Here is a 26,734-nt window from a genome sequence, read left to right on the forward strand (position 1 = left end):
AATTATAAAAACATACTTTTACTCAAGGTAACTTTTCAACATTAATAACTAAATTTAAATTGAATTGACATTTAACAGAAACATGTTTAGCATAAAACAATGAAAAGATTATTTCTTTGTGTTTTGAAAATAAGGATGAAGCCTAATATGCATTAATTATATAGTCTTAAGTATAATTTTACTTAGGTATAATATTTTACTGTGTTCCTTTTTGTTTAAATTAATAATTATTATTAATATTAATTTGTTAATTATATATCATATATACATTTAAAAATATATATACACATATTATATACAATGTAATATAAGACTAAAAATAATAAAATATATGTATAGACTATAAAAGTAAAGGTTGTATCTGGGTTAACAATGTAGGAGGTGTTCTTAGTATTGTTATGGTCATTTTTATATTCATCATCATATCCTCAAATGTATGTTCATGTGTACAATTTGTCATGTTTTAATACATGACGACTCCATTACTCTTTACACTTTTGAACAGCTGAATCATGATTAAACAGTACAGATCGTATTATTCTCAGTGCAGCACAGTCTCTGCTCACATGCAGACATACACTGACGCACACACTTATCAAGACAGATAAAGACTGGAGCAGAACCTTCTCATAACATCTTCATCATCCTCCAACATTTCCACTATGGGCATCTGACTCCCTCCCTTTTGTCTCTCACTGTTGGGACCTTTTCTTATCTGTATAAAAAGCTTAAGCTGAAACTGTTGGAGGGCGCGGCACTTCCTTCCGACGTCCGCCTGGACGGACGCTAACTTTGTTCCATCTTGTACCTTTTTTCTTAGTTTAGAATAAACTATTTTTTTATATAAAATCATCAATGCTTCTCCTGGACTCCATCATTCAACCAGAGCAATGAATCATGTCTTCAAATGAGGTCAACCGTAAATTCAGCCGTAACAGTATAATAATGATATAATTATATATATGAAAACATTTTTAAAAAACTGTTACATAAGACAATGACAATAGATTGTGATCTACTAAAGTACTTCCCACTGTTAGTAACATGTCTTTTTGTATATTTATGTGTATACATGTGTATGTTTCCTGCATGTAAACTGTTTATCTGTTACTGTATGTTAACTGTTTTATGAAAGAAAGCAACCATTGATATGAATTATGACAATTACAGGGAACGAACTCCCCACTCCTTTTCCAGTTCATGTATATATGAAAGTATGTTAGTTTGAAAAGAGTCATGTGTACATGTAATGTACAATGAACTCAGAATAATCATGCAGTCAATCAATTTTTCTATAACATATGCTATACTTAATATATAAATTAATATAAAATTGATAAAAATTAATTAATTAAAATAATACCATTAATATAAGTAATAAAGGAGGAAAAACCAACATTTTGTTATAAAGGAACGTTTTTTTGGTCGTCTTAAATTTTGATGCCTTCCATGTTTCACGAAGGACGTTCCACTGTTTTTTTAAGCCAAACTTTTTTCTTTCCTTCACTTTTTTCTCTTTTTTCAACTGTTTTGCAACATAAGACGTAAAAAGTGAACCAATCCTTGCTCTCACCTGGGTTTCTCCTGCGTCTCTATCTGCTGGATGATGTTCTCCATCCAGGCCATCAGGTCTCTCACCATGGAGAAGAAGCGGAACTTCTGGGCGGTGTCCACTAGCTGAGCTCTGCGTCCGTCGCTGGCGTCCAGCAGACCCTTCCACGCCTCCAGGACGTCCCTCTCTGCGGCCTGGATGTCAGACGCTCGCTCTCCTGCGTACTGAGCGTGAAGCCTGGTCGCCGTCTCCTGGTACTGCTGAACCTGAAACAGATCATAGGAATTAGGTCAACTAAAGCTAGTTTAATACTAATGCTAAGTTAATGCTAATGCTAATACTTGGCCAATGCTAAATTTAATGCAAGGTTAATGCTAATGCTAGCTTAATGCTGATGCTAGCTTAATGCTAATGCTTAGCTAATGCTAATACTAGGCTAATGCTAATGATAGGTCAATTCTAATGCTCAATTAATGCTAGGTTAATGCTAATTCTAGGCTAATATTAGGCTAATGCTAGTTAAATGTTAAGTTAATGCTAATGGTAGGTTAATGCTAATGGTAGGTTAATAATAGATTAAAGTTAATGCTAGTTTAATGCTAATGCTTGGTTATTACTAATGCTTAGTGGACATTAATGCTAGGCTAATGTTAATATTTAGCTAGTGCTAGGGATAATGCTAAGCTAATGCTAGGCTCATTTTAATTATAATGCTAAGCTAATTATAGGCTAGTGCTAAGCTAATGCTAGACTATCTTTCAGCAATTTTAATAATAACTTTATTAAATGTACATTGGTTCAGCTTATTCAACATTTTTCAGTTTTTTTCAACTTTTTGAACTTTTATCAACTTTAACCCCTTTAGGTCAGGCATCATTTAGCGGTTGATATTCTTAATGTATACTTATTTATTTATTTTTTTTCCTGTCGTGTAATGTGTGGAATCTTTGAATGACCTAAGATCTGGATGTTCACAATGACCGAAATAAACTAACTAACTAACTAACTAACTAACTAAACTAACTAACATTTCAGCCCATTATTCAAACTATTAGCTTTCATCTCATCCATTAAATTAACTTTTGCTGAACCTTTAATAATTTAACATTTTGTCTGAATTCATCCTCACTTGCATTTTCTTCAGGAAATGCAAATATTCCACTTGTTTTGACTCATTGTTTTGCACAGCTGGGTTCCCGTGTGTTCTACCTGTTTTCCCAGAGCGCTGATGTCTCGCTCAAAGGCCGCGTGCATTCTGTGGAAAGACTCGGCTTTGCTGAAGTCTTCTCCCACGTCCTCAGGAAGCTCGTTCTGCTTCTCAACAATCTGAGTCACCAGCTCTTTGCCATCGTCAAAATACCTGCGATGAAAACAGATGATGGATTATGTACCAGAAGTATCTTTATGATGCAATCTTCTACTTTTCTTACTTGAGCAGCTCATAGGACGCGGTGAGAAGCTGAGCACGGGTATCGATGAGCTCCAGCAGGTCGGCCCAGCTCTCGTTGATGCCATCCTTCCACTCGGCCATGGTGGCCGCCTCGCTGTGGCCCGCCTCGATCAGCTCGTCTATCGTCTGGTTCACCATGTCCACACGCCCCTGACCCACCATCCCAGTGTCCCGCGCAAAATCTCTGAACTTATCCCGAAGAAGCTGAGAAAAGCACACAAATGTGTTGTTATTATTAGTGAGGATGCAGGAGGCATCACTAACCTATGCTAATGCTAAGTTAGTGCTATTGCTAGGCTAATGCTAGCGTTAATGCTAACAAGTCTTAATTTAGGCTGATGCTAATGCTATCGTTAATGCTAACACTTATCTTATTTTAGGCTGATGCTAATGCTAGCTAATGCTATTGTTAACAAGTATATCCAACTGCAGCCGCGGGTACAGTGCAAGCAATGCCCCTTACAAGCGACGCCCCTTATAAACCGCGCCCACAAGAAAGGTAAGCATAGCCAGGAAGTGGAGGCGGTAGCGGTTAGCGTAAAGTTTAGGGTTAGCGTTATTAAAAAAGGAAGGTACGTATTGCAAAGTTCCAAATTTGTCAGAACAGTGAAGGCGAAAGCGGTAGTTGGTCCTCCACTGGGTGGCAGTAATGCACTAAATCGTAGTTTTGCCTTAAAACTTCAAAGAATGAGCGTGGAGGGCAGCATTACACTCTACAGTGTACAGTCTGCTGGAAATTGAAGAGAAGAAGAAGAAGGCGGTTGAGGTTAGTGGGAAGGTATTGTCTCAGGGGGATCAATAGGGCATATTTTGTAATGGCTGTGGATGCAGCTAGACCCTTCTCAATGCTAATGCTAGTTAATGCTAATGCTAGGTTAATGCAGTGCGACGCGGGCCAGAACCTGCATCCTCACTTGTATTTTCTTCAGGAAATGCAAGTATTCTAGTTATTATTATTGTTGTTGTTATTAATAAATCCACTTTACATTTTCTGATGAAATTTTACACATTTATGATTCAAGTCGATTTTATTTCTACTACCGTAACATGGTCCAAGTCCTGGCCCATCTCCTGAGAAGAAGCCACCACGTCCCTCTCTGCGATCCACTGCTCCAGGTTCTCCACTTCCCGACTCAGCACAAAGTGGTGAAAGGTGTGGTCCAGCTTCCTCCTGCGGTCCTCTGCCAGCTCCCTCAGGCCCGCGTACTGCTTGTCCACCTGTCCCTGCCGCCGGATTATCTCCTCACTGCGTCGTTACATACAAGGAGATGGAGATGGTGAGAACATGAGGGAATTAATTTGTTGCTAGGAAAAAGAAAAAGTTGAGTTTTTAATGTAATAATTGCATTGATTGGATAGTAAACTGCATTGGAAACCCCCATATTGAATATATTAAAAGTATAGTGTCCATATCTATAAGCAGATTATAAAATGGTTATTTTGGAGTCATTTTGTGTTTTTTGGTGTTGTTTTGTATATCATACATACTGTATAGGTTTATGTGTATTATTGTAATCTTGTGTATTTTTTCTAATTTTGTGCGTTTTTGGAATCAATTTGTGCGTATTTGAGTTATTTTTTGCATATTTGTAGACATCTTGTGTTTTTGGAGTACATTTTTTTATTTTGGAATCATTTTGTGAAATCTATCTATAAAGCGGCAAAGGTCTGCGTGCGCGTGCGTGTGTGTTTATGTGTGAGTGTGTTTGTGGAGCGAATATCTCCCCAACGCTGTACGAGTTTCACCTGAAACTTAGTCAACGGCTTCCAAAAACCCCAAGTGTGCATCCGTTATTTTGGAGTAATTTAGTGTTGCAAAACGTTAAAAATGTTCATTTTAAAATTACGGCACTCTCGGTAATAAGCGCAGTAATGAGTGCGCTACTTCCCGTTCCGGGTTCATGACGTCACTGTGTCGCACTTTGTTTGGGTTTAAAAAAGAAAAGGTCAATATTAAAAATGTTTTAGTACTGCTAAAAGTTATTTAAGTTAATATTTCATGGTTATTTAAAATGATTCCCGTGATCCAAACTAACATTTGAAACCATCAGCCACTGGTGAGTCTTTTACAGACAAGTTTCCCATTGAATAAACCATATAACTGTTCGTGTAATTGTAATTCACTAGAGTCAGTATTGAACTCAACCCGTTCAATAATCCATCTGGTAAACTGCAGATTCTCTGTGGTGCCGTACATGGAAGCTAAGCTCTGACCACTCGGTTTGAAGATAAACAATTATTTTTGTTTTTAAAAAAAGACAGTTGAATTGTAGATAATACTTTAATTTACTTACTCACTCATGTAGTTTGGAGCTTTACGTTTTGTTACTTTTCTGATTGGCGCTACAATGTCTATGGAGTTTGGTTATCAGCGTCTCAAACATTTCACGGGAACACACACACGCACGCCCTCACCACACATTTATAATAAAAATATACTAAATGAGTAAAATAAAACAAAAAAACTAAACAACATTTGTACAAAAAGTACACAAAACGACAACAAAAATATACAAAAGGCTCCAAAAACACACGACTCCAAAAAACAAACGTTACAGAAAAATACACCAAACAACAACAAAAATATGAAAATGACTTAAAATACACAAAACTAAATATTTATACAACAAATACACAAAATGACAACAGAAATGCATAAAACTACACCAAAAAACTTACAAAAATGCACAAAATGACTCCAGAATCACACTACTGTATAATGGCAACAAAAAAACAGTAATTATACAAGAAATGCACAAAAACACAACAGAAAGATACACAAATACACATAATGACTCCAAAAAATATACATTACAGAAAAATACACCAAACAGAAAACATATAAAAATGAGTAAAAAAAACAACAAACACATTTATCATGTTCATGTCTCATAGAATTAAACCAGATAAATCACACACACTATTTTACTTTACACCACAGAGTATGTACACCTCTGTGTACATCCAACCTTCACACACATACTCACTTGGCCATAATTGACAACTCTACTTAAGCTCCTCCCACTATTAACATACATACTTCTGATGGGCACGATACTAGTTTTCTCTCTTTTGGGGTGTTTCATTTGGAGTTATTCTGTTTGTTTTTGGTGTGGTTTTGAATATTTTTCAGCTATTCTGTGTTTTTGGTGCTGTTTTGATTTTGTGGACCTTCGTCCAATTGTGTGTTTTTAGAAGAATTTTGTGTGTTTCGTAATCACTTTGTGAAATTTTCTCTAATTATGTGTGTTTTGTTGTTTTATGTATTTTTGGAATAATTTTGTGTTTGTTTTGGAATTATTCTGTGTGTTTTTGTTGTCATTATGTGCCTTTTGTTATTGTTTTGTATAATTTTAAGCCATTTTTAATGTATGTTTTTGTGTTGTTGGATTAATGCTTAGAAATGTTTCCTATCAACTCGACACAAACCCATTAGGGTGATCTTCTGCAAACATCTTTTGAGCGCGATCCGAAAGCCTCTGAATGGAGTCGGCGTAGTCGTCCACGTCCTGCTGTAGTATAACGTGACGCTTCGACACCAACATGGCACTTTGTTCATCCTAAAGCCATTGAAAAATACAGTAAATATTTAAAAACATAAATGGTGGATTTAACATCAAAGCCAAAAATCCCGATCTTGAAGTGAGGTTTCAATCTAATCACAACATCAAAGGCCACTCTGATAAATCTGCCTCCGTCCATTGATCTCATACCTTGGCCTTTTCATCAGCGATCATATACAGCTCCTGCTCCCCTATCCAGGCCTCGGCCTCGCCTGCGTCGTTGTAATACTGCTGAGCTAACTCGGAGCCGTTGAGTCTCCGTCGCCTCTCGGCCGTCTCCTCCTGCAGCCGCGCCCACGCCTCCTCCAGCTCCTGCAGCTGCTCCACGATCCGCTCTGCCTCTGGACGGGCTTCCGCGCCGGCCGCGGACGCCATCCTCCTTCCTCGCTCCGACACTTCGTTGATGCGAGGCTGGTGGCCTTCGATCTCCCTTTGCAACGTCTGATAGAGAGAAATCAAAGAACAAGGTTTCACTTGGGCTCTGAAACAACCAAAACATGGTTTTTAGGAAAGTCATTCCATGTTATTTCTGAAATTTTTACCAACTGCTCCATGATTATTCAATAGTCACACTGTACATTTTTAGTTTGTTTGGATGAATGCTTTTTGAGATATGGACAACTTAGTGTATGCGTTGATTTTTGCACATCCTTATTTATCTTCCATTTTCATCTTCCAATATATCAGTAACTCCATCACATATAAAGGTAAATATGGTATAGTAATAAGCTCCTCCTACAGAAATAGATCTGCTATACATCATATCTGGTGGACATGTCAGCTCCTCTAAATAGTCAGTGTGTGTTTGGGTCTGGAACATGTTCAGTAAACTACTTAGCATATGTCTCAGCTCCCTGTAATGTGATCAGCATAGAGCTATGAACATAGACTGTTCACATCACTAATGATTAGTCACAGATTACTTTGGTTCTAGACTCACACACTCTGGAAATATGAACATATACTTTATTTATTATTATTATTGGTTCATAACTACATGTGGGAATGTAATAAATAATCTGATCTGTTTTAATTTATAATATAAATGTTACTATTTATTGGGATATGAAAATATTTTTCTTTATGTGAATTCTTCATTTTTATTTTGGACCCAAACTTTGGATTATTTCATCACTGATGATTATTGAAAATCATTTACATAAAGCCATTGTAACTTGGCTCTGTGTCTGATTATCATTTATTGTTAATTAGTTTTTTATTAAAACAGGGATGAGAACTCATTTAGTTCAGGGGACAGTCTAGTTTATCTTAAGTGGGCAGGAGATTTTAGTCGGGAATTTGAGTAATGCTCTTGTTTGCACTTCCACGATTAAATAAATTCTAAAATATGTAAAGCAACGATAATATCAAAGCAATAAGTGACAGATATCTGTCCCTGCAGGATCTTCACTTTCAATGTATTTATTTATTTTTTATTTTATGGAATTTTTTGAAGAAAATTGCAGGATTTGGGGAAGAATTGAGAGTTCTTTTAACAATTTCAGATTAGGCATGGGGAGCGTGTGAGCTGTGCTAATATTGTGGAGTTTCATTGAATTTGTGATTTATTTGATGATATCTATAACTGAATTAGTTCGTAATTTGCACAATGGTTCATGGTTTCTCTGACTTCTTTTGCTTTCTACTGCGAGCCATGTTAGATGCTCTAAAGGTCTGGATTTGGCCCCTGGGCTTTGAGTTTGACACGTGCACTAGAGAATAGGTGGAGCTGTGTTAGTATAACACATTTCAGTTTGCTGTATGATGTCGTTCCTGAGATATTGTGGCTGAAAATGGAAGAAAAATAAGGACACGGAAATCCCACTAAATTGTCCATATCTCAGAAAGTTTTCCTCCAATCAAACTTAAAATGTACAGACTGAATATAAAATAAATAAGGAACAACTGCTTTGTGTGGGATTTCCTAAAAATGTGTTGAAATGACTTTGAATGATCAATGAGGACAAGTCAGGCAAACAGAACAATCCTTGTTCCTTGTTGAAAGTAATAGATTACAAGTACTCACGCTACTGTAATTGAGTTGCTTTTTGGGTACTTGTACTTTTTGAAGTATATTTCTAAATCAGTCATTTTTCCAGTACTTAAGTACATTTTAAGAGAAGTAAAGTAATTTGTTACATTTCTACACCCAACAGTAAATTATTATATTTTAGTTTTAAAATGATCAACGAGTATGTATGATTATCTGTAATACATGTATAAACTGTAACACAATCATATAATTGTATTATGTACACCTGTTGCTTTGTTTTGTTTGTTTTGTTTTGTTTTGTTTTGTTTTGTTTTGTTTTGTTTTGTTTTGTTTTGTTTTGTTTTGTTTTGTTTTGTTTTGTTTTGTTTTGTTTTGTTTTGTTTGTTTTGTTTTGTTTCTATGGAAAACTTTGGGAGAAAAAAATAAAAAAATAAAATGATCAACAGATATTTTGAATAGACACCAATCAAATGCATCACATCATAACCGACCAATCAGAAACAGCATTTTCTCAGTTTTAGAGTTCATAAATGTATCTATACTTAAAACCTGAGAATTTATTTTATTTTGAATTGAATTTATTGGTGTTATTTTATTTTAAAAATAATTCTACATTTTGATTTTTATTTTATACAGATGCCTTTGTGGAAAATAAATTAAGTTCCATTTGTGCAAAATTGCATGATTTGGTCTCTTTTTAAGTTTCTACATCAGATGTTTACTGTATGCTTAAGAACCGTGGCAACAACATTTATTACTAAAAATGAACGTGGGGGTAAAAGTAACTAGTAACTTTTACTTTGAATACTATTTCATTGAGCTACTTGAGTATTTTAGTATATTTACTCTTTATAACTCTGCTTTGAAGATACATTTTTTAGAAAAGTCAAAATGACCAAAAAAGAAGCTAAACATCCTCATCACTCATGTTAACAGGGAATACTACTTTAATTATCATACATATTAAATATATGAAATTCTCCACCTGGTTCTTCTTCAGCAACATTTGCACAGTTTGCAGATTGTGGCCGTGCTCCTGTGACTTTGCCAAGGGCGTCCTCTCCTCGATCCAGAGCTGTGAAAAACACAGAGAGAAAGTAGCTCTGATGTATTTAGAATATTAAAAAAGGATTATTTGACTTTGACTTCATTTCTGTCTCCTGACAAAATGTCTTTAACATCTTAAACAGTAGAAATATTTAAGCTCTCTCTCCTTCAACTGACTAAAGTGGATTTATGGAGTTAAACCGAGGGATTAAAGCGTTTAAACCACATTCATCTGAAAACTTATTTCTAAGGAGACTCAAGGTGGAACAAAGAGTGTTTTTAACACGAGTTTAGGCTCTGATTCAAAACTGGAACCCATCTTACGAGCTCGTCGGCCAGGTCTCTGTAGAACTGATGGACGGCCTTGGCTGCTTCCAGTCTTCCTTTACGCTGGTCCAGAGGTGTGAGGAGCAGCTGGAATTCGCTCTGCAGGGCCTGTTGCTCCGCCTCCAGCTCTGGTTGGTCCTCTCTGCTCCCCCCGTGCTTCCTCACCGCCTCCTGCAGCTCGTCCATCTCACGTGCTCGATCACGGACCTGGTTCTCTGTCATCTGGTGGAAAAACATTTTAACAGACCAAACAAACCCATCGAAAATGAAATTACAACTACAAAGTTTACAAGAACAAAATGCACATTTGGTAGCTGCACAAAAATGTACAGACAATCTAAAAGTCATAGATAAACATCAGATGCAACAAATGGTCATTAGAATAATGCCCATTGTGAGTACTGACAGGATACAACAAAGGTTTTGAGTTTTTTGGTTGTCATTTTTGGTTTTTTGTGGTCATTTCCAGTTCTTTGTAGCTGTGCCGTGCATGTGTTTCTGGAGAAACATTTGTGTATTTCTCTTGTTATTTTGGAGTTATTTTGTGCATTTTTGTTATTTTTACGTTATTTTTGTGTCTGTAGTCACTTTATGTATTTTTGTGTCTTTTGAGTCACTTTTGTCGTCTTGTGTGTTTTATGAAAACATTTTGTGAAAATTTTGTGTATTTCCTTGTTATTTTGTGTGTTTTTTTTGTCATCTTGTTTTTTAAGTGTTGTTATGTATAATATTCAGGTTATTTTAAATATATAATTGTAGTCATCCTGTGTGTTTTTAAAGTACATTTGTGTATTTTAGAGTGAATTAGTGAATCTTTATCTAATTTCGTGTGTTTTTGGTCTCATTTTGATTATTTTTTTGTCTTGTGTGTTTTTTGTGTAGTGTTTATTTTGTGAAATATTCTCTAATTATGCATGTTTTGCTGTTGTTTTATGCATTTTATGTGTCTTTTGGGCTCATTCTGTGTGTGTTTTTGTGTCGTTTTGCATATTTTTCAGCTATTCTTTACTTTTCTACTTTGTGTTGTGTGTTTTTGGAGTAAATTTGTGTATTTTAGCTGTTTGTTTTGTGTACTTTTCTGTCATTTTGTGCGTGTGCACCAGCTGCCCATGCCTGTTATAAAGGTATGTCTGTGTTGTTCCTGACCTGATGTTTTTTCAGCAGGATGTTGGCGTTGGTCAGGTCTTTAACGTCCTCCTCTCCGCTCTGCAGCTGCTGTTGGAGCTCCTTCAGCCACTTCTTCATGTCAGTCAGACTTTGGTCGAACAGCTCTGATCGGTTGGCGTCAAACAGTAGGCGGGCCTTCTCCTGGGTGGTGGACTCCAGTTTATCCCACAGCTCGTGGAGCTTAGTGAGACGTTCCCTCACAATGGGCTCAAACTCTGGCTTTGACTCCATGAGCTCCTGACCCTCCTGTTCCCACCAAACACACACAGAACGCTCAGCTTTATACATATTTATATTCTTTTCAGGCCATTTTTCCTTATTTTTATCTTTTTTCTGCAACTAAATCAAACTCACCATATTTTAATCTATTTTTATCACTTTTTTTGCCATATTTTTGCTCCTTTTGATGTATTTTTGATACATTTCTCCCATTTCTGACACTTCTCCATCACATTTTAATGACTATTCTGCAAATTCTTCCCACTTTCCAGACATGTTCAGCACTTATAAAAACAGTAAAGCTTGTTCATAAAAACAGTAACAAGCCATAAAGAACCCCTGTGTGTGGTTTTAGGCTGTGATTAGGACACATTCAGAGACTTTAATAAAGGTTTAATGAGACAGAAGACCTTTACGGGGCTTATTAAAGAAGCTGCAGCAAGCAATTACATTACTGACAACTCTTTTCATATTTAATAAATAATACCAACACCAACACATTTTAGAAGGACCTGAATCATGAACTGTGTCATTTCCTGTCATGTTTGCTGACCTGGTCCACTTTGTTGAGCCAGTCCTTGTTGGAGGCCAGTTCAGCCATGAAGGCCTGATGCTTGAGCCACTTGCTGTGGAGATTTCTGGCTTCATCGTACGACGTGTCCTGTGCCGTCAGCATCTTCTCATTGATCCACACGGTCAGCTGAAGGATAGGGAGGAAGAGGGTTTCATAAAGTGGTCTGCAGTCCAGAGTCCCTGAGGAGCTCACAGGAGTGGAAATGTTACTTTGGAGAATCGTCAAAAACCCTCGTCTGTGTGAAGCTGAACTGATGATAGCGTTTCTTCTCTGTTTATCATTTAATCAGACTAATACGAGCTGTAAAAGTGTAACCAAGTGCTAAAAAGAATTCCACGTGAAGACGTCAAAGTGTAATTGAAGAAATTATTTTTGATTTGAGGATTTTTTGTGGATTTTTGCATATTTTTCTGGTATTTTTGTAGTCGTTAGGTGTTTTTTGGAGTCAAATTGTGTATATTTGTATTTATTTTGTATTTTTTTCTGTCATTTTGTGTAGTATTTTGTATTTATTATGTTTTTGATGTAATTTTGTGTATTTTTGTAGTCATTTTATACATTTTCCTGTTATTTTTGTGTACCTATGTTGTAATTTGATATATTCTTCAGTTATTTTGTGTATTTGTGTTGTCCTTTTGTGTATATTTGTTGTTCTTTTGTGTATTAATGTTGTTATTTTATATATTTTACAGTTATTTTGTGGTTTTTTGTTATCTTTTTTTTGGGTTTTATTTTTTTTTAATTTATATATCATTTTGTAAATGTTTCTGTCATTTTATGCAGTATTTTGTATTCATTATGTTTTTGGAGTAATTCTGTGTATTTTTGTAATAATTTCATGTATTTTCCTGTTATTTTTGTGTATCTATGTTGTCTTTTTTTATATTCTTCAGCTATTAAGTGTATTTTTGTTGTCCTTTTGGGTTTTATATATTTCTTTTGTTATTTTGTGTCTTTTTGTCATCCTTTTGTGTATATTTTCTTTCCTTTCGTGTATTTATGTTGTTCTTTTGTGTAATTTTGTAATCCATACTTATGTTTTTGGAGTAATTTTGTATTTGCAATTTTGTAATTGTATGTATTTTCCTGTTATTTTTGTGTATCTATGTTGTCTTTTTATATATTCTTCAGTTATTTTGTGTTTTTTGGTCGTCCTTTTGGGTTCTACATATATTTTTGTCATCCTTTTGTATATATTTGTCAACCAAATTTGTGTTTTCTGGTCTGTGTGAAGCTGAACTGATGGAGGCGATAACACTAACAACTGTGATCATTTACTGATCAGACAAATACGAGCTGTAAAATTATAATTAGGAGCTAAAAGAGAACTCCATATGAAGACGCTGAAGTGTAATTGAAGGAATAATTTTATAACAATAATTTCTGTGTTACTTATGCCCCGACTGCTGTCGTAATCACTAGTGAACGGACGGTGAACTCACGTCTTGAGTGTTTTGCAGGAAATGCTGCAGGTCACGGTTATCTCGTAGTTTCTCAGACACCTCCTCTGCTCTCCTTTTATTCTTTCTATTCCTGCAGGTCAAACATAAAACAGAGAACATACACAAGAATGATGCTTCAGACTGAGAAAGCCTCAACAAATCCCACAGTGAGATAATTGAGAAGAGCAAGCGTCCATATGAACTCCTCTGCTACACAGTGAGCAACGACTCTCACTTAGAGATCAATATCCATTACTGCAGGTTCCTGTCTGCCAGGCTGAATACTGGGAGCTAATGGGAGTAGCTTCATGCCCTCTCTTCACCCTCATGTCTACGTTAATGATACGAGGAACCGACAGGCTTTTTACTGTGCTGAGCTCAAGCTCTACATTATTTACCTAAAACATGGAGCTTTACTCAGGGAGTTCAACACTTTATTTGAAACATATTTTTCTATTCCAGACACAAAAAAACACTCTTTAAAGTGAATGAATAGCAGAATGTGGAAAGTGTCCTTTCGTAAAAGGCAATTTATTTCTCTTTAGGAATATGTTGATGTGACCTTTTTAAAAACATTAAGACGTAAAACGCGCTCATTTTTCACAATTAACTTCTATTGAATGTTCTCTCAAGCGGGAACTAAACCCATGTTTTACTGCAGACTGAGTCTAGACCAGCAGAGATGGGCCTTTTTTATCACAGCATGGCTACAAAAGTCCGATCCGAGGGTCACATGATCAACATTCATTTAGAATTCATGTCAGCATTTAGAATAATGACCAATTGGAGCATTAACACAGCAAAAAACAGTTGCTATGGTCATTGTGTCATTTTATTTATTTTGGTATTCCTTTTTGTTTTGCAGTCATTTTGTATATTTCTCTGTTATTTCACTGTTGCATTTTCTTAATTTTTGGCTTTAATGCAGCCATGGCCTGTTTTGCATCCAAAGAAGGATGTTGATAATTTGACGCATCTCAGGGCAAAATTTTAAATGTTTTTTTTCTTCTAATAATTCTTTCCTTTTCCCTTTAATTCAGGAATTGGTTTATGGTGCGAATGTTACTGACCTGTCCCGTATCGACTCCATTTTCTCCTGGACTTTCCCAGAGTACATGTTGTTGTTGTCCAGCAGCCGCTGTCCGCCCTGCAGGACTCCATCAATCTTGTCCTCATTGGCCTCCATGGTGCTCACAAAGTCCTCGTGTTTTTTCAAAGCCTTCTCAGCCCCTGCCAGGGTGTCGGGCTGGTCAATGTGGGCCAACGTGTACTCCTGCAACAACACAGCCATCATGAAGACAAGGAGAAGAAACAAATGAAACTTCTGACAGTGTCGACAAATATGTTGTGCAGAACGCGGCGGTGCTGCATTCCTCTGCGCCGCAGGGTCGCTAACACGTCATTAAGACCTACCTGGTTGTTGAGAATAGCGTCCACAGCTTTCCCGTCTCTCATCACCTGCTGGAATCCCAAGCACTGATCCAGGAAGTTCTTGCGGCTGTCCCAGATCTTTTGTAGTTCGTACCAGCCGCGGTCCATGCCGTTTAGCCTCTGCTCCAGCTGCTGGTACTGAGGGTCTTCCTCCTGGCCCTGGATGACCTGAGCACCCGTGTCTCTGATGCGGTGATAGTCCTCTTCATGGTTGTTGATGTCTTCCCGCATAGCGTCATGGAGGTCTAGCTGCTCCTCAGCCTCTGGGAGCGACGCTGGCGTTTCCTCCGAGGCCACGGCTTTCTGAGTCTTGAAAAGCCACGACTGGAAGTCGTCCATGTCCTGAAGAAACGTCTGTAATTTGCTGACTTCGCCCAAAGAGTCCTCCCTGTCCTTCAAGGTCTGCCTCAGCGTTTGCCAGGCCTCATCCAGCTCTTTGCGCCGCGCCAAGATGTTTGCAGCGTGCTCAGGGTGGTCCTCGGCCAGCTGCTCCGCCTCTTTCCTCAAGAAGGTGAGCTTGGCCTCGATGGCGGCTAAATCTCTCTCCATTCCAAACAGCTTCCTCTGGATGGTGATGACGGCTGCGAGGTCGTTGCCTAAGTCTTGCGTAGACTCAATTACTCGTGTCTTGTCTTTGATCCAGGCTTTGGTCTCGTCACACTCCAACCCGTAGCTGTGCAGACTGACGGAAGAATCCACTTTTCGCTTCTTGTCCTCTACCATTGCCTTGAAGGCCTCCCACCTAAAGATGGTACAAGAACGTGTTAGTTTGGTTACAGGACTTTCGGGAGTAGTTATGGCACGTTTCAACAAGCGGTATTGGCTCTACTCGACTTTTTGCCACTCTTGGTCACCTGTTACCATGTCTGCCTCAAATAGCTTGTCAAACCCCCCCCCCCCAAAAAAAAAACCGTAGTGGACTGAGCTGCTGGAATTTTTGATAAAAATCACCTTTTATTCAGTCGTGTCTGACACTCCTTGACCTCCTTGGTGCGCGGGTGTCGGCTCTCCTCCAGCTGTTTCACACCTTTGTTGATGTCATCCACTCTCGACTGAAAGTTTGCCATGTCTTGTGCTAAAATACTCAATCTGCACACAAGTAGTTTTTTAGTTTACAATAAACACATGGAAATTTTTGAATAAAATGATGTAATTATTTGTGTGTACCTGTTCTGTACGACCTCCAGATCCTCCAGCTTGTCGGGGACCTCCAAGTCCACCAACCAGGTCTCCTTCTGGCCCATCCACAGTTCACACGCATCCGTCTCACTAAAAATGGTGTACAGAGCCATGGTGTCATCGAGGTTCTTCTGTCTCAGGTCGGCCAGAGCCAAGAGCTCCATGTAAAGATCCTTGATGTCTTTTAAGCGTCTCTGGATGTCGGGCGTGTTCTGTAGTTCCTCAGGAAGCCCGTTGGCCTGTTTGGACAGCACATCGATCGTGGATCCTGTCTTGATGGCTTCATTTTTTAGGTTGTTGTGCTTCTTCAGGAGCCGCTGCGTGGTGTACTCGTCATGGCCGACTTCATCGCTGCTCATCTGTCGTTTGGCCTCCAACAACCAGGATTTAAGGTCATCAGCATCTCCCTGGAACTGGAAGAACGTCTGCGTGTCCTGAAGGTTCTGCTTACGGAACGCAGCCAGCTCCTCCAGCTGCTGCCACTGCCTCCTGATGTCGTCCATGGACTCTTGAATCTGTGGAGATCCAAAGTGCTTGGCCTGGACCATGGCCCCCTCCTCTGCCAGGAGCGGTTCCAGGTTGGCCCTGCGCGCTCCAAGCTCGTCTTCAAAGGCACTGTGTTTGCTCTGGAGAATCAGCACGCTCGTCAGGTCTTTCCCGTAATCCAAGGTGGAGAAAATGTGTTCCTTCTCTTTGATCCAGCTCTCCAGCTCCGTCACCTCCCACAAGAAGTTCCAGAAGCGGCGAGACTGCTCCAAGCGAGCTCGTCGCTGAGCAGCCAGAGCACAAAGCTCCTGGTAGCACAACTCCAGGTGCTGCACCCGGTCCCGTATCACCTGGGGGTCACATGGTTTATAGCCTGCAGGAGAGAAACAAGAAAAAAGCCAAAATGATTCTAAACATCCTGTTTTAAACTGACAGCAGTGTCTGATTCTCAAAAAGGTGAACGTTAGAAGCATTTGTGGTCAAAGAGGAGAACCAAGTTTATGTGTTCAATTTAGATATATACAGTATGCTGATTCAAAATATCAATGTTCCCAAGCTGTAACTTGAGCACTTTCCCTCTTAAATTCAAAATCAAAATTGCTGCCAAAACAGCAGCATTTTACAAACAAACAGTTTGTAGACGACACGACCACCATCGTCTCATCTCTGATGGAGACGAGTCTGACTACAGGTGGGAGACAGACCGGCTGGTGTCCTGGTGCAGCCAGAACAACCTGGAGCTCAACGCTTTAAAGACAGTGGAGATGACAGCAGACTTCAGGAAGAACCCAGCCCCCCTCACCCCCCTCACCCTGGGAGACTCTACAGTGAGCTCTGTGGAGAACTTCTGCTTCCTGGGGACCATCATCACTCAGGACCTCAAGTGGGAGCTGAACATCAGCTCCATCATCAAAAAAGCTCAGCAGAGGATGTACTTCCTGTAGCAGCTGAAGAAGTTCAGTCTGCCAACAAAGATGATGGTGAACTTCTACAGCTCCATCATCCAGTCCATCCTCTGCTCCTCCATCACCATCTGGTACGCTGCAGCTACGGCCAAGGACAAGGCCAGACTGCAGCGTATCATCCACTCTGCAGAGAAGATCATCGGCTGCAATCTGCCCTCCCTCCAGGACCTGTACGCCTCCAGGATTTTGAGGCGTCCCGGTCATAAACTATTTCAATCTCTCCCTTCTGGAAGAAGGTTTAGGTCCATCAGGACCAGAACCTCCAGACACAAAATAGATTCTTTCCCTCTGCCACCATCCACATGAACACACCCCAAGTCACCCACTGAACCCCCCCCCCCCCCCTCCCCCCCCCCCCCCCACCCGATCACCACCTCCATGATGACATTATCTGCTGCACTGTATATATATATATATATATATATATATATATATATATATATATATATATTTATATTTATCCTATTTATCCTTTATTCTCTATCTATCCATTATTTATCCCTCATCCTTTATATTTATCATTATTATTATTATTATTATTATTATTGTTGCTGGGTTGTTATTTGTTTTTTTATTTTTTATTTTTTTGTTGTTGTTTTGTGCACCAACTACCAAGACAAATTCCTTGTACTGTCCTTAAAACTGTACATGGCCATTAAAAACATTTCTGATTCTGATTCTGATTCTGATATTCAGAGTTTGATAATGTCGGTTTATTTGGTCACATTTTAGTCAAATCAATTTGGGATTTCCTCAAAGTCTGTAACATTACAGAAAAAATTGTCTAAAACCAACACGCTCCGTGCTTTTACTCCAATTTGCCGCTAACCGCTAGTTCCAGCGGTCTTTTTGAGAATCTGGCCTAGTCTAATAGTTTATTTGGCAGGGTGCCCTGCCCCCCCTACAGACACCCCCACCCTGCCAACAGGATACAACTCAGAAATTCAATTTGTAGACTTAAAAAAATATGATTTTATTCTTATTTTATTTTAGAGCGCCTATAACAGTTTTTTTTTTTTTTTTTTAATCAAATAAAAAAGCTAACTATTAAAATTGATTTCTTCTCTCATCTATGTGGGCGGGGCTCCCAACTTGCAACACTTGTACCGACACGCCCACTCACACTCGGAGAGAGTGCGTTGCCTATACTTTACGATAAAAGAAAGCCAACATAAACAACTACTGACAAAAATATTAATGGATGACCGGAGGTTAAAGAAAGGTTCGCCCCCTCAGGTAGGGTCCTATAATTCCACTTCAACGGAATCACGGACAAAATCACGGAATCGAGCAATGAAAATAGAATCCACTGAAACTGACATTATATGAATTAAACGCCGTCATCGTGAAGAAAAGAACGTTTCTCTGGGGAAATGTTTCTGGGGACCGCTCACTCCTCAATAAATGTATTATTATATAACAGAATATTAATATTTATTTTGTTTCCTCACATGAGTTAAAAACTAATATGATCTGAAAAAAATCTAAAATAATTTAAAAAAAATAAATAAAATTATGTAGAAAATAATTTGTAGAAAATAAAATGGATTGTATAGGACCCTACTCAAATAAAAATATTGGCAGCTTGTTTGTAATTTAAATTATAAAATTATTTTTTTTTAATGCTTGGGACATGATTTCAGTTTCAGAAGATTTAGGAATGTTGGAATTGTCAGATGAAAAAAATGTTCCATTGTAAAAAAAAAAAAAAACATTTGAAAACAAATCAGGGTCAACTGCCAATAAAATCACACTAATTTTCTTTGTTAATGTTTTAGTGACCTCTGAAAACTGCCATTTACACATAAAAAACTGGATCTGATTAAAGTATATACATGAAATATAACTTAACTTATTTTAGTTCAGGGGCCAAATGTGGACTAGTTTGATCTAAAGTGGGAAATTTCAACATTTGTGCCCTAGTATGACTTTTAAATGACATATAAAATAAAGCAATACACAAGCAATAATTGACAGATTATCATTCAATGCACTGTAAATTTCTTAAGGTTTCTTTTTGAATGATTAATTTTTAGTTAATGTGTAGGATAATTTGGGAATAATTTGAGAAAAATGGCAGGATTTGGGAAGAATTGAGACAAAATGACATTGACAAACCTTGAAAATATTGTTTTGTTTCATTGAATTTGTGTATTTGGAGGGACGGAGATACTGTATCTACGTCTGAATGCTCTAATGATGGTGATGGGCTCCTGTAGGAGGAGAGAACAAAGCGAGATGGACTGGACTTACTGTCTCCGTCGGCAAACTTGAGAGCAGAAACGCTGGCTCGTTGGACTCTGTCCGCCTGCAGCTCAACGTCTTTCTCCAACAGGGCGTGTTTCTGTAACAAGTCCTCCACCTCCAACAGGTGTTTCCCAAAGTCTGGAGACAGCAGCCGCGCCTACAGCAACACTTTCATCAGTTTCTTATTCAGAACAAATACCGGTCGTGCACTGCAGTACCTTCATGTCGTCCATCCAGCTGATGATGTGCAGCATCTCCTGAAAGATCCTCTGCAGGGTCAGGTTCTTATCCAGACGTGACCTACGAGCTTTCAGCAGCTCCTGCAGGTAGTCCCACAGACGCAGGACGTTGTCTTTGCGAACGTCGATGCGTTTAGCGTCGTGATAGCGCTCCGACTCTAGCTCCTTGGAGATGTCCACCAGGGCCTGGACGCGCTCCTCGTACGCTGCGATGTCCGTCTCAATTGCGTCGTGCTTCTTCTTCGCTGCTTCCACCGCCGGTAGATCGTAACCAAAGTTATCCTGAAGACCAAAAGGAGGAAGTTGGCTTTACTGAAGAACTCCCATGTATCAGTTATTATTAACATTAAAACCAGTTCTTAAATCTAAAAAATACTTTACTCAGGAAGAATTTGAACCAATGAAATATCAAGTGTTTATTGTTCATTAAAGCAGAAAAATCCTCACTTTCGAGTTCTGCTAGTTTGTTTTTTGTAATGCAGGTTCGATTGACCATTTTTAGCACTTTTCCTTTTCCTTTCCACTACATTACCACAAAAAGGTAACGGAGTGGAAAGACTTTGACCATTTAACCACATATTAAACAACAATTAGGAAGAATTCAGCACAGCTAACACAGAACATTAAGTGAGCTACTGCAACTTTTAAATTCAACCATTTTCAAGATCCAAAATGTGCCCCAATGAATAATCATAATACATTGGATTTTACGTAACGCTTTTTCATAGACATTTTTCATAAGCACTTTACATTGATGAGCATTATTCTTTAACTCCACACTTAGTGGTGGTAAGCTACTATAGCCACAGCTGCAGTGGAGCAGACTGATGGAGGCGAGGCTGCCATAGAGCGCCATCGGCCCCTACGACCACCACCAACACTCACTCACACACTACATTCATGCTAGACAATCTGGGTGAAATGCCTTGCCCAAGGACACAACTACAATGCCTTGGCTAGAGTGGGATTCGAACCCCCAACCCTTCAGTTATTGGACGACACATTCTACCACTGAGCCTCATATAACTAATATTTGGCTTAATGAAATCACTTTGAAAGAAAATCACTCAAATGTAAATTCTTTAGTGACGTCTGAAAACTGCCATTACCAATAAAAAAAATGATCTGATTAAAGTATTTACATAAAAAATTCAATATTGTAAATCCAAAAATTGTGTGTCAAACTTATTTTAGTTCAGGGAACCAAATACGGACCCATTTTTGGCTTCAGATTGTTTCACTTTTAATTGATATATAAAGTATATGTAAGGCACTGACAATATCCAATAAGTGACTTGAATTTCTTTTTTATATAAATATGATCAATTCTTATTAAATTTTGAGGACATTTAGTGGAATAATTTGAGAAAAATGGCAGGATTTGGAAAGAATTATGAATTCTTTTAACAATTTGAGATTAAAAATGACATGAAATGAAAATATTGTGGCATTTCAATGAATTTGTGTATTTGGAGGAACTGAGATATCTACAACTGAATTAATTGGTAAATTGCACAATGAGTCATTTTTATTTTCTCCTGCGTGCCGAATTAGATGTTCTAAAGGGACGGATTTGGCTCCCAGGGCTTAAGTTTGAAACACGTGGTCTAGATAGACAGAACATTTCAATATTAAAACACTGCAGATATTTGTGTAAATCTGGTCCAGTCTTACCTGAGCCACCAGTCTTTGGTTCTCCAACAGCCAGGTTTCCCTCATGGCAGACTTCCTGTCGAATCTTCTCGCCATCTGCTCCAGTTTCTCCTGTCGGATCAGCTCGTCCCTCAGGACACGTTCCCGATGGTGCTCCGCCCTCTCCAGACGCTCCCAGGCCTGAACCAATAGATGGGGAGGAGCTGTCTTATAGCTTACTTTATATATTTAAATTGCAAAATATAACTGTTTCCTTAATAATTCAATTCAATTCAGTTCAACTTTATTTACATAGCACAAATTACAACAAAGTCATCTCAGTGCGCTTAGCAAAATAAAGTCCATTATAAGAAAGAAAGAACCCAACATAATTAATCTACGATGGACAGGAAGTCAGAAAGCAGATCCATTGATACAGCAGATCTTCACTCTTTTAAATAAAATTAAGTTTTGGTTTTCTTCATTTAAAAAAAGTTAAAAAAACTGTTTGTATTATTAGTGTTTCTCAGCAATATTTCCTGCACAGGATATAAAGTCCTGTAACAAAGTAATTATTCCTTTATTATTATGTGGAACTCAAGGAAACATCAAAGCGATCAGCAGATGCCTCTGAAGAAGACAGGCAGTTGGGAGTTGAAACATGTCGGGAGATTAAAGCAAATTTCCTGAAAAACGGTGGTCTGTAGAAATGAAACCTTAACATATTGTTAAAAAAAGAGAGAAATAACTTTTTCTTTTTTTGTTTTGGGTTGTTTGGGTCTTCTACCTTATACCAACAGAACTTTTCGTCGTGCTTGTTCTTCACACCACACACAGGCCTCTCACCCTGTTGATATCTGAAACCAGGGCACCTTCTTTAGGAGTGAAAACTCTCTGTTTGTTGGCCCTCATTCGACTCTGGATTGTGAACAGCAGCACCTCCAAGTTTCCTTTTTCCTGAAACCTTTAAACACAACAACAGAAGACGAGCCATTAAAGTTCACTGAAGATGCAGAACAAACATATTAAAAGTGGTTGAAAATGTGTTTAAATAATATATATAGTATATTCAGTTCTCTTTCATTGATGGGGAAAAGCAACGATTCTAAATGGTTTTGATCAGTGGTTCTCAACCTTTTCAGCCCTTTAGCGACCCCTAAAATAAAGGTTCCATAGCGTGGGGATCCTCCAAAATAAAGGTCTCAGAGAGCGGGGACCTCCAAAATAAAGGTCCCATAGAGCAGGGACCCCCACTGTGTCTGAAGGTGGTTGAACACAGACATGAACATTGAAGAACAGTCATGTGGAGACAGGACCATCTATAAGGGGGAATAAAGGAGAGATTTTTGGGGTCCATCCATAAAGTCAGTAAAATGATGGTCCATAGTTCTATGAATCTGTGATAACCACATTTATTTATTCATCTGAATAATATCCACTGTTATCCAGGAACGTTTATTATTATTATTATAGTCATCTTAAAGATGGAAATCATGGTTTTAATCACTAATAAAATGGTTCAAAGTGAATTTTAGTGAAATGGTGGAAAAGGAGGTGAAATGAGATTTTAAAAACCACAGAAACTGGTTAAAATTTGCAAATTGTGGATAATGGAATTTAAAAAAGGAAGGGGCAATTAGTTAAAACTGGCAAATAATGGTCATTACAAAATGTAAATGAGGTTAAATTGGCAAAAATAAAATTACTGTAATGTGTCAATAGGTGAAAAAAATGTCTTTGAAAGAGGAAAATGTGGAGAAAAGACATTACAATTTGATGGAGAAGTGGCAGAAATGGTAGTAATGTAGAAAAAATGAATTGAAAAGAACAAAAATATTTAAAAAAAAAAAAAAAGTGAACAGGTTCAAATATGGAAAAGTTTGGTGTAGTTGCGGAAAAAGTGTAAAAATAAGCAAAAATTGGCTTAAATTGTTCAAAAAATATTCTTAGTTTCTTGAAGGCATCTGGCAACCCCCTCCCAGTGTCTCTTGACCCCTGAGCCCAAGGTTGAGAACCCCTGATTTAGATGAAAATAAACAGAACAGATCGGTCTTCACACACTTGGGCGGCTTCTCCACGGTGCGGTACGTGTTGAAGGCCTGAAGCTGCTGCTGAACGCCCGTCAGAGAGTTGGCCAGTTTCCTGTTGTTCAGAACCACGATGGTCTGCTCAATCCACGTCAGCAGGTCCGAGGCCAGCGTCTCGTATTTATTGATCATCTCCTCGGTCTCGATGGCCTGGTCCAACACCTGTGGAGGAGAGGAACGACGTACCGTTCTAAAACACAGTCAACCACGCCTGTTTACAGCTGGTCTGGTCATCTGGTATACCGGGAATCGTCTCGGTGGGCCGTAGACCCAAAGTGGGCCGATTCAGTTTGCTTTGGGTTTTTTTGACGAGCAAGTTAAGGTAGACATGGTCACAGGTGGCCAAAAATGGTCCAAAAGTGGCAAAAGAAAAGAAAAGAAAAGAAAAGAGTGTAAAGTGACTAAAATGGGTCAAGAGTGGCCAAAAAATGGACAAATAAAGAGGAACCAGGTGGTATGTAATGGAAAAGGGAAGCTTAAATGGGAAAAATGTGGCAAACAATAGTAAAAAAAATGGCAAAAATGTGGAAGAAAAAGAGGCAAAATGTAGAGAAAAAGGAAACAATTGTTATTTATTAGGCAAAAGTTAGCTTTTTGGGATAAGAAGTGGACAAAAAAATTTAAGAAAGGACAAGAATTTGATAAAAGTGTCAAAAAGAACTTGCAAAAATTGGGAAAAAAGGGATATTTATTGGCAAATGGTAGCTTACGTCTGAAAAAACAGTTTGAAAAATAAAACAAAGAAAGTTGCAAAATGGCGAAAGAATATAGGTAAAAAAAAGGTTTCCTGGAGGAATAATAATTGAAATAAAGAGTCACATGTTGAGCATCACTGACTTAATAACAGCTTCTATGGTGTTCTCTGATAATGGAGAGAAATGGCTGAGTTTTGGACCCAGGCCACCCCTGGCTGGAGACCAAGGTTTGACTTTATTTCACCTCACCTTTCCAACCCTCTTTCCCTCAACAGCGAGCTGCTTCATCTTGGAGAAGTAGTGGTAAAACGCCACGACATACGTGATGATGGACTTCTCATCAGGGTTCTCTGTGAACACGTCTACAAAATAAAAGCAGATGAAAGATTCAAAGATGCAGCTTTCCACAACATTTCTTACTTTGAGTCACTGACCTTCTGGGTCCAGGAGTTTAGTGACACCGAGCTTCTGCTCTGCTACGTTAAAGGCATTGTGGAGGTTGTGTGTAGGGTTGGATTTCTTCAAACTGTTATAATCCACCAGATCTGGCCTGGGACGCAAACATAAAACGGAAAAATAAAAAAAACAAAGACGATGAGAAGGAGAGATGGACTTTTCTTTTCTTTTCTTACCGATGTTTGTGTATGAGGGCGTTGAAGGCAATGCCGTCTTTCCAGCTTGTGGTGAAGTTTGTGATGTTGACGTTGGGGTATCTGATAAAAACAGAAGAAAGAGGTCAATGACGGAAATGAAGGAAAACTGCCTTTGATTTTGAAAAAAGTGCCTTTAAATTATGCATCTTTCATTTGAAGACAATGAGCCAATGGTAGAGGGGTCGTCTTCTGATCAAGAGGTTGAGGGTTCGATCCCAGTCTATACTTGTTTATGTGTCAAAGTGTCCTTGGGCAAGACACTGAACCCTAAGTATCTCCCAGTGGTTGACCAGTGCCTAGCATGTTAGCTCAGTCCCATTGGTGTGTGAATGTGTGAATGAGCTGATAAAGTAAAACACTTCAGTGTAGGGATAAAGCGATACATAAATCAAGTCTATTTACCAATAACAATTACTGAGAAATTGTGCTAAATTTGGAGCTGAAAAATGAAGAAATATTTAATTGAGTCAGAGTTGCCAACTGTCACACTTCTTTGGTCTTTAACCCAAATCTAAAGCTAAAAAGGACTATTATTAAAGGGTTATTATATATATATATATATATATATATGGCAAGCCATTCAGGAAATTAAATATATATATGAAAGTCTGAATATATATAAGAAAAGTTTATATATATATATATAACAATGTATTTATATATATATATATATATATATATATATATATATATATATGAAAGTGTGTTAATATATATATATATATATATATGAAAGACTTAATATATACTGTATATGAAAAACCCAGACGCCATCTTTGTAGTGATTTATATTGTTTGAAACAGAAGAGTAAAGACAGACACTGTGTGATGTTTTCAATCGTTGTATCAGCTGCAGCTCAAACTCATGTTCTCACATCTCTTCTGTGTAAAACGATTCTGAGTAAATGGGCAAAAGTTGTAGACGGAGGCTATTAGGGAACTTTCTAGAGAAGTGCTGCACCTCGTTTCAAATGACACCTCTGCTATCAGTGTGAGGTGGAAAACATGATACAAGATCATTTTTACTCTTCTGTTTCAAACAATATAAATCACTACAAAGATGGCGTCTGGGTTTTTCATATACAGTATATATATATAAAGTCATATATATAAACTTTTCTTATATATATTCAGACTTTCATATATATATTTAATTTCCTGAACGGCTTGCCATATATATATATATATATATATATACATATATATATTATATTATTATTTTGCGCTCACATTCAGCTGCTTAAATCCTTGGATCCTTAATTTGTAATTAACTGTTGGAGTAAAAAACAGATCTATTTGTTTTGGATATTTGTCTAAAAGTATTTTTTCATTGGCTTAGAGGTCCTTCATCTGAAAAAGAGGGAAGGTTTCATTTATTTCAAGTCACAAAATATATTTCTGGCAATTTTTTAATCAACAAGTTGTTCCAAATCCTAAACATACTTTGATATACTAAAAAAATATCAGTTTTTGGCTCCAGTAATGTGCTTTATTTTGAAATGACTTAAAAGACTGATTTTAAATAAGTTGTAAGATTTGTATTGTTGTAATATTAGTCTGACAAACTGAATGAGAAGTGACCTCAGTAACTGTACTTCAATAACTGTTCTTGCTCTAAAGTGTTTTACCATAATCATGTAAAGCTCACCCTGCAGTTTTCATCTGACACCACAGAAGAAGAGCATCTTTGGCTGATCGTGTTTCCTTCTGGTCGGCTTGGCCTGTTTCCACAATAATGTCCTGGATCTGATTTGGAAAAAATAAAAAATAAAACACAAATGGAACA

General features: G+C 37.9%; 1 protein-coding gene across 3 annotated transcripts in view; it reads right to left on the reverse strand.

Moving 5' to 3' along the window:
- The window catches only part of sptb (spectrin, beta, erythrocytic), a 61,402-nt gene that overhangs the window by 14,097 nt on the left and 20,571 nt on the right, over positions 1 to 26,734 (reverse strand). For all 3 annotated transcript variants that reach the window (XM_028437563.1, XM_028437562.1, XM_028437564.1), the window contains 24 exons: positions 26,597 to 26,694; positions 24,928 to 25,008; positions 24,730 to 24,845; positions 24,545 to 24,657; positions 23,575 to 23,762; positions 22,360 to 22,477; positions 21,556 to 21,714; positions 19,861 to 20,163; positions 19,649 to 19,799; positions 15,933 to 16,803; positions 15,717 to 15,854; positions 14,748 to 15,507; positions 14,405 to 14,607; positions 13,335 to 13,425; positions 11,872 to 12,018; positions 11,079 to 11,345; positions 9,930 to 10,154; positions 9,544 to 9,633; positions 6,716 to 7,006; positions 6,432 to 6,562; positions 4,044 to 4,248; positions 2,983 to 3,206; positions 2,762 to 2,912; positions 1,574 to 1,818 (listed from right to left, as the gene is read on the reverse strand). In XM_028437563.1, the coding sequence (XP_028293364.1) occupies positions 1,574 to 1,818; positions 2,762 to 2,912; positions 2,983 to 3,206; positions 4,044 to 4,248; positions 6,432 to 6,562; positions 6,716 to 7,006; positions 9,544 to 9,633; positions 9,930 to 10,154; positions 11,079 to 11,345; positions 11,872 to 12,018; positions 13,335 to 13,425; positions 14,405 to 14,607; positions 14,748 to 15,507; positions 15,717 to 15,854; positions 15,933 to 16,803; positions 19,649 to 19,799; positions 19,861 to 20,163; positions 21,556 to 21,714; positions 22,360 to 22,477; positions 23,575 to 23,762; positions 24,545 to 24,657; positions 24,730 to 24,845; positions 24,928 to 25,008; positions 26,597 to 26,694 (5,366 nt within the window). The remainder of the gene's footprint in view (positions 1 to 1,573; positions 1,819 to 2,761; positions 2,913 to 2,982; positions 3,207 to 4,043; positions 4,249 to 6,431; positions 6,563 to 6,715; positions 7,007 to 9,543; positions 9,634 to 9,929; positions 10,155 to 11,078; positions 11,346 to 11,871; positions 12,019 to 13,334; positions 13,426 to 14,404; positions 14,608 to 14,747; positions 15,508 to 15,716; positions 15,855 to 15,932; positions 16,804 to 19,648; positions 19,800 to 19,860; positions 20,164 to 21,555; positions 21,715 to 22,359; positions 22,478 to 23,574; positions 23,763 to 24,544; positions 24,658 to 24,729; positions 24,846 to 24,927; positions 25,009 to 26,596; positions 26,695 to 26,734) is intronic.

The sequence above is a fragment of the Gouania willdenowi genome, chromosome 22 (assembly GCF_900634775.1).
Source record: "Gouania willdenowi chromosome 22, fGouWil2.1, whole genome shotgun sequence".
In the NCBI taxonomy this organism is placed as follows: domain Eukaryota; kingdom Metazoa; phylum Chordata; class Actinopteri; order Blenniiformes; family Gobiesocidae; genus Gouania; species Gouania willdenowi.